Here is an 8,425-nt window from a genome sequence, read left to right as displayed (position 1 = left end):
ATACTCGCTTTTCTCTTTATTAGGGCAATTTTTCATGTAACTACACATTGAACGGGAAGCCTAAAAATTTGCTTATCAGATTTGGGGCAGCAATTGCTAGTATTGGTGACATTAATGGAGATGGTATAACAGATATTGCAATTGGAGCCCCATTAGAAGATGAGCATCGAGGAGGTATTTATCTTTTCCATGGCACACAAAGTGGGATCATGAAAGAATACACCCAGGTGAGCAAAGATTTTTGTAACATCTAGTTCAGTTTTGTAGCAAAAGGCAGATGTGGAAATGACAACAATGTCTTAAAATCTGTTATTTTAGAGCAGTAAGATTTTAGTAACACATTCAATTATTTCTTCTGTTGACAAATTCTGTACCATGAATTCATTTGTTTTTGCTGTATATTCCTGCTAAGGAAATAGTTTTAAGGGAATATATTTATTTTATATTGTTTACTAGGCTAGTGCACTGATCAGTATGGATCAGATTCAGTCTCAGCCTTGGTGAAATATAAAACATTTGCAAACGAGATGTAAACAATAACAAAGCAGTTCAGACTAGTTACATACAAAACTGTACATGCATATTCTTTTTTTAAATATATTTTATTAACTAATAATCAAACAATTTTCATACAATTTGACAAATAGAATTAAAATTTTTACAATATTTACAGCTTGTACAATAGCTTAAACCATAAATATTAAGACTGTTGTTGAGCATATTCAAAAAAGAAATGGATAAAAATAATGTTGTTTTAATTCAATTCATATTGTCAATTTTGACCTTATAATTTCATACACTTTTAAGATCAGTTCTTGTAGGAGATTCAAAAAAGTCATAAAATTGGGGTAACAATTGCTAAAATAGTCCAAAATATAAGACTGGTATTTGTTTTCTGAATCAGGAATTGGAATATTAAACATCACCATGCTAATTGATAGTGGCACATTATCAGACCAATGCTTGTATGGAATTATTGATATTTTGCCAGTAATTTTATAATAACATACACTTAAATAAAATGACTCCAGTCATCTGTAATATTTATATCTCCAACAGTAAATGTTACATTCTTTAAATAATTTTCAGATTCTAAGAACACCCTATGCAAACACTCCCAAGTGTAAATTTTCCAATGATAAACTGAAGAAGAATTACTAACTGATTTTAACATTAAAAGTTTAGAGATGTTATCATTTTTTATTCTTATAATAAAAATGTCCATAGCTTGTCATAAATTTCTTATTTAAGCATCTGATGTTGTTAATCTTTATTCATTCATGATGGATAGGTCTCAGTTCCATCCTCACGCCAACCCAAAACTCTCGAGCTAAGGTTACCCATAGTGCCCCTCGCCTAATCTTCTCAGATCTCATTTGCTGCTTAGAGTGTCAAGACACATCCGGCCAGCTTTCAAGCTAAGTGTTTCACTTTTTTCTCTAAATATTGACTTTTTTTGCCTTTCTAATCACTTAGAACTCCTTTATTCTTAGCCGTTTATACTCTGTGATACTTTCCTCTTGTGTATGTGAAAATTTTTTCTTCCTTTTACCTCACTGGTATTTCTTAGTACTATCGTTGATACAGACCCCTCCCTTTCGCTTACCTTTTGGTAATTTTTATACCATTGTTGGTATTCCTTTTCTTCTTCTTCCCTTTACCCTTTTGGGTATTCCTCTCTTTTACCATTGTTGGTAAAAAAAAAATCTTTTCTTCATTGGTGTTTGTGTGTTTGTGTGTGTGTGTGTGTGTGTGTGTGTGTGTGTGTGTGTGTGTGTGTGTGTGTGTGTGTGTGTGTGTGTGTCTGTGCCAGAGTATCTTCCCTACTGCTGAATTGTTGTTTGTCATTACTGCTCATTTACTGTTGACTGGATTTTGTCATAGTGGTGGACAAAAATGGCACTACTGGTTTCAAACAATGTGATAAATGTGGCAGGAAGATGCCAAACTTTGATGGCCATCTCTCCTGTGTATATTGTCTGGCAGTATCTCACTTAAAGGTTCACCCTCCATGTGAACTGTGTAAGGGCTTTAGTGGCTGCACCTTAGCCAAGCACAAGAACAAACTAATTCTAAAGGGTCTTTTAAGAAACCCTTTCTATGAGGATTTATCTGAGGTGGAGGTCTCAAACCCTCCTAAAAAAGAGTCGAAGAAGAGGAGCCAGTCAATACTTTCCTCTTCTCATCCTCAAGAATCGAAAACCACTAAGGCCCAGGTTCATACTGAACTGAAATCAAAAACTGCAAAAAATGACTTCACCTGTTTCAGCACCAGAGTCTAAAACTCCATCCATGATGCCATGATTAACCACAAAACCGATAATGAATACTTCATCCTCCAGTGGTAATAACCCCTTCTATGGTACCATAGATCCTCTTGACATCAAAAATAGTCTCTTCATTAAAACCAGTCACTTCCCTTCCCTCATCACAACCTTCAGGCCTTTCGACCTTGGTGCTGATGGTCCACACATTATCCAGGACCAGATATTCTCCGTCAGTTGACCCTTTTATTGGACAGCGTTTAAGTCCATTTCTTGATTGGCCTGAATCTCCATCAGGGATTCCACCAGGAACCTTTTGGAACTCGATGTAGTGAGACTTGTGGATCATCTCCTAGCAGCCAGAGGCATCCCAACTCCATCTAAAACCTCCCTCCCACTTGGAGCCGAGGATTTTTCTCCACAGACTGCAACATATATTCCTCCTTCAACCTTGCAGGTTTTGGAGCCATTGATGCAGATGCCAGTCCCGGTGCCAGCTTCTTCGGTTCCACTGTTAGATCTTACCATGGTTCCGGAACCTACCTTCCGGTCCATGGCTCAATTGGAGCCGACCCACCCTCGAGACCATGACTGGTCTGTTGGCACCATGACTCCTAGTACAGCAGTGATTTTTTCTGTGGCGCTGTCTACTGTTCCAGTTGCTCTTGCAGCTCCTAGTCCTCTAGGGACTCCTTCCCTGGAGATGGGCTTGTCGTAGCAGGGTGTGACCCTGCTTCTGAGGTTGTCTTTCTCGGTTCTGGGCTCCCATCCGTCTTCAGGCAGACCTGGCTTCCAGGTTATAGAGAGGGTGCTTGCATCAGCAGGATCACAGTTGGTCCCTTTGGTGCCGGAATGCTGCATATACATGCCTTTTGGTTCGTAGGTGACACAGTCCACTATGCTGAGACATCGAGCACGGGAAGAGCAAGATACCCTACCACAGAGCACCCTTTCTTCAGAGTCCTGTTTAGATGTTCCCCCTGAAGAGCCACCCCATAAGAGATTGTGCAAGGGGAAACACGTTGATTCCCCTGAGGAATCTGTCAGCAAAGATATGGATTACAATGAGGGGAAAGGGTCCCCACGGTCGCCTCCTGAAGTTGTCTCCTTTGGAGACATACTGGAGATCCTGAAACAGAGGGGTGGCTGGAAGCCCACCAACCCTTCCCTCTGAGGAATATGTATTCTTGCAGGCTTTCTGTGCTCGACCTGCTACTTCCTGGGTGACTCCGCCTGCAGATGAGCTGGTCAAGCACATTGTGCAGCTCACTTGGAAGATCCCTGACAGTGTTGAGCTAATCCCCCCAGAGACTGGACAAAATACTCTCCCCTCCAGAGGATCAGCTCCATTGGTCCAAAGGCTTAGCAGTAGACGCTATGTGGCGGCAGCCACAAAGAAAGAACTCATGGAGGAGAGTCCTACTTTCCATCCTCCAAGTCTTGGACAATGGACAGGTTAGGGAAGCAGGTTTATGCCTTATTGACCTTTGCCATATGGTCATTAAACTACCTGGCACATTTTACCTGTCTCCAGAGAGACCTGATCACGGAAATCTCAGGAAATTTGGCAGGAGCTGTCTGATGAGGTATGTGACAAAGTTGCCTCACAACTTGCCACCTTGGAATCCATATCTAACTCATCCATGCGGTTGATTTTTCATACAACTGAAGGGGCGGGCAAAGCAGCGGGTGCAGGTGTTGTCATGCGACGTCATGCCTGGATGTGCTTGTGTGATTTTGCAGACCCTTTCAAGTCTTCCTTCATCAATGCTCCCTTTGATGCCTCCTCTCTTTTAGGTCAAAAGGTTAAAGACACACTAGCTACGTGTGTGAAGGACAGCAAGACCCTATCTGCTGTGGGCGTACATTTTTCCACTCCCTAACGACCCTATTCTAGGAAACAGAGAAGTGGAAAGATGTGATTCAGGAAATCTCAGGGGCTTTTCCGTGACACACGTGTAACGAGTTTTCTCCGTGGGCCAGAGGGGGGAACTCATCAGGAAGACGCCTCTCCCAAGGCAGAGGAGGTCTGCATAACCAGGAGTCCAGAGATTCCTTTTCTGGGTAACCCTATCAGTGCTCCTGAAGAGAGGCCCAATTTGCTTACTTCTGGAAGCAGTCGGGGGATGATTCTCTCTGCACCATTTAGCCTGGCATTCCATAACAGCAGATTCTTGGGTGCAGACAATAATTACCAGAGGTTATAACATCCCCTTCGATCTTTACCCCAGGCCACAAAGGCAGATCCCCAATGTTCCACCCAGTCAGAGAGACATTTGAAAGCTGCTTCAAAAAAGTCATCCAAACAGTTCCACTAGACCAGATAGAATCCGGATTTTACTCACGGTTCTCTTTAGTGCCAAAAAAGACAGGAGATTGGAGACCAAATTTGAACCTCACCATTCTAAACAACCTTGTCAGACAAACCAAATTCCAGATGGTCACAGTTCAGCCTATCCTCCCATTTCTGCAGAAAGATGACTGGATGTGCTCAGTAAATCTCCAGGATGTGTATTACCATATAAAAATGAACAAACACTCCAGGAAATATCTCCACTTCTGGCTGTGGGTCAATCACTACCAGTTTCGAGCACTGCCCTTTGGTCTCTCCACAGCCCCCAGAGTGTTCACCAAATGTATGGCAGTGGTAACAGCTCATCTGAGACTGCAAGGATTCCGAGAGTTTCCTTATTTTGACGAATGGCTCCTTACCGCTCCCACCAAGTATCTACTGGTTCTCGCCTTACACTACCCTCTACGACTAGCAACCTCCTTAGCGATATCAGTAAACAAAGAAAAATTAAAACTAGTACCTACACAAAGCCTAGAATTCATAGAAGCAACATTTGACACAACATCTTGTCGGGTTGCAGAGGCTAAGATCCCAACTCAGAGTGATATCTTCTGAGGACAAGGTCCCAGCTTGTTTAGTTCTTCAGCTGCTGGGATCAATGGCAGCAATGATCCCTATAGTTCCTCTAGCAAAACTACACGAGATTGCTGTAGTGGCTTCTAGCATCACAGTGGTCCCCCTTAACATATCCTATGTCACACCAGATTTGCATAATGAACCACTGCAAGCAAGATCTGAATTGGGGATGAAGCCAGAAATGGCGGTATGGGGTCACCGTTTTTCACCCCCTGACCAGGGATGCATCCCTGATGGGGTGGGGGTGGGGGCATTTTCAGCGAAAAACAGTCCAAGGCACTTGGTTGCATTTAGGGGCCAATCTGCACATCAAAAACTGAGGGTGGTCCTTCTAGTGTTGCAAGCATTCCAATCTGCCCTTCTGTCAGGGACAATTGCTATCCAATCAGACGACATGTCCATGGTCTGGTACTTCAACAAAGAAGGAGGAACCAGACCTTACCTGTTATGTCAGGAAGCCTTGAGAGTGTGGCAATGGGTGATAGCTTCTAACCGCTTTCTGGTAGCAATGCACTTTCCTGGGAATTCCAGCGTGATTGCAGACAAACTGAGCAGAAACATCCTTATGCCTCACGAGTGGTCTCTCAATCCCGTAATAGTGACAGATATCTTTTGTTGTTGGGGCCAGCCTTGCTGCAACCTCTTTGCCTGTGCCTCAAACCACAAATGCAGCAGCTATTCCTCCCTGATCCCCCCTTAGGGGGCATCACCAAGAGATACTCTGATGTAAAAAAAAAATGTTATACTTTATTCAGCTGCTCTTACTGTAACTGTCTTAGTTTGCTGTTGTCTGTGCTCTTAACTGTTCACTAGCTATTACACTGCACTTATTACTGCTTGTTAGTAGCCTGATTAAATGTTGCTGTTCTGTGTGCTCTCAACTGTTCAATAGCTCTTACTCTGCACTTATTACTGCTTGTTAGTAGCCTGTTTAAATTTACATGCTATTCTAAACATCTTAGTCTTGGTTGCTTCAGGCCAGTTATTTTATATTTAGGGTTTTAGTGGACAAACCCTAATCATACCTTGCCCTCCATAAGACCACCAAGTATTCAGAGCACTATGTCTGGACAATTCCCATCAGTTTCCCCTGCCAGCCTGGTCGACATGGGCATAGTGAGACAGTGTAGCAACTGCTTCATGTTCACGGACTGTCCCCTTCTCCTTGCACATAATTATTCTACTTGCAAGATGTGCATCTACATCAGTAAGCTGGAATCCATGCTCTCTCACACACCACTGACAGTACTCCTGACAAAGATGAGATTGCCAGCACAAACACCACACCACCCACATCAAAGAGTCATACATCCACCTATGCAAGGGTCCTCAACAAAAACTTACCTAAACAACAGGTACCCTCAAAACACACTTACAAACATTCCACATACAACACCAATCACATCTCATGCGGTAGTCAACACACCATTGTCTCTCAAACACAGCCCATTAGGCATAACAGTAATCCACCACAGCCCATAAGGCATAACAATAAACCAAACATACTAGTCATTGCAGACTCAGTAGTGAGACACCCTGATGTCCCCCTCACAGGCTCAATAAGGAGAAGGTCACGGTCAGCTGTTTGTCAGGCACTAGAATCTGCCACATCATGCACGCACTTAAGTCTCTCCAAAACAGGAACAAGTATGACTCTGTCATTGTCCATGTTGGTGTGAATGATTTAAGACGTACTTCTCTGGACTATATGAAGAGAGACATGACTGAGCTGTCAGAGTATATCCTCCAGGTAGGTATGACCCTAGTCCTAAGCAGCAGCCTACCTTCACCAAGAATGATACCACATTACCAACAAAAAATGATTGACTTCAACAATTGGCTTAGTTTCTCATGCCTTTCCAAGGGGATCCATTATCTGTCTGCCTGGGATGACATGGTTGACAGGCCTGGATGCTTTCCCAGAGATGGCCTCTACCTGTCACCCCTGAGGTTCTGGATCTCAGCCAAGGCTCTTGCCTCCCCCATTGTGCCTTTTTTAGGCTATGTCCCAAAGACACATCTTCCAACATAAAAGATCTGTCAAAAAGCAAATTGAAGGTCATGCTGCTCAATGCTAGGAGCCTTAATCTGAAAATGCACTCAGTGGAGGCTCTCCTCACACTGGAAGATGCTGATGTCTGTACAGTCACAGAAACTTGGTTCAGGGCTGTGGAGAGCACCCCTGCCTTACCAGGCTATACCTCATTCCACACCTTTCGACCGCAAAATGAGGTTGGAAAGATTAAGGGTGGTGGAGTCTCTATCTTCATTAAAGACAGGCACACCTCCAGACTGGTTTACCAGCATGATGCAGTGGAATTACTCCAGGTGCAACTGACAGTTGGCAGGGCACCCATCCAAGTTATAGCTAGCTATAGACCCCCCTCCATGTCTCAGGATACCCACTCCTCCTACCTGGACCTACTTGACTCCATCAAGGTACACCCTAACACCCTGATCCTTGATTACTTCAACTACCCTACCATATTCTGGGTGAACTATTCCTACACTAATGCATTCACCCAATGATTCCTTGACTTCATCATCTCTAATGCAATAGAGCAGCTGGTCTCATCCCCCACAAGGGGAGATAACATACTGGACTTGGTTCTTACCAACATGGGCGACCACTGTACTACTCCCATAGTATGTTCTTCCCTGGTGAGATCAGATCATCAGTCTGTCTCATATGAAGTTTCTATCCCACCCATTCCCTCCCCAGCTGTAACCAGGCTAAAAAAACTTCTCAAAAGCTGACTACAACCTTCTAAAGGTGGATATCAGCAGTTTCACACCACCGCCACCCCACAGAAGATGCAGACAGCTATGCTGAACAGTACACCAGTGCAGTATACAAGCACCTGTACAACTGCATGGACTCAGCCATACCCAACAGAACTAAAACCTGCTCCTCAAGGAAACACAAACCAGTCTGGTGGACATCTTCTATCAACAGGCTTTACAACAAAAGGAAGAAACTGTTGTCCAAGGGTAAAAAGGAACAAATTTCAAACTGGAAAAATTCCCTCCTCCACCTCAACAAGCAAATTAGATCACTAGTGAAAAACTCCAAAGCCAATTATGAGCTGAAACTAACCTCCAAAACAAAGGGAAACCACAAATCTTTCTTCAGTTATGTTAGGAGCCTCCATGGCAAAGCCCAAGATTTTCAAAATTAGTACTTAACGGCATCACTTACACCGATCCTACTGACATAGCCAACCTGCTAACT

At 43.3% G+C, this 8,425-nt stretch overlaps 1 protein-coding gene across 1 annotated transcript in view; it reads left to right on the top strand.

Moving 5' to 3' along the window:
- Positions 1-8,425, top strand: part of LOC122813657 (integrin alpha-X-like) — a 3,682,398-nt gene that overhangs the window by 2,103,751 nt on the left and 1,570,222 nt on the right. Inside the window, exon 14 of the mRNA XM_044086096.1 lies at positions 24-227. Coding sequence (XP_043942031.1) covers positions 24-227 — 204 coding nt within the window. The remainder of the gene's footprint in view (positions 1-23; positions 228-8,425) is intronic.

This window comes from Protopterus annectens, chromosome 10.part0 (genome assembly GCF_019279795.1).
Source record: "Protopterus annectens isolate FY-2018-M chromosome 10.part0, PAN1.0, whole genome shotgun sequence".
NCBI lineage: Eukaryota > Metazoa > Chordata > Ceratodontiformes > Protopteridae > Protopterus > Protopterus annectens.
This window is presented reverse-complemented; position numbering and strand designations above follow the sequence as displayed.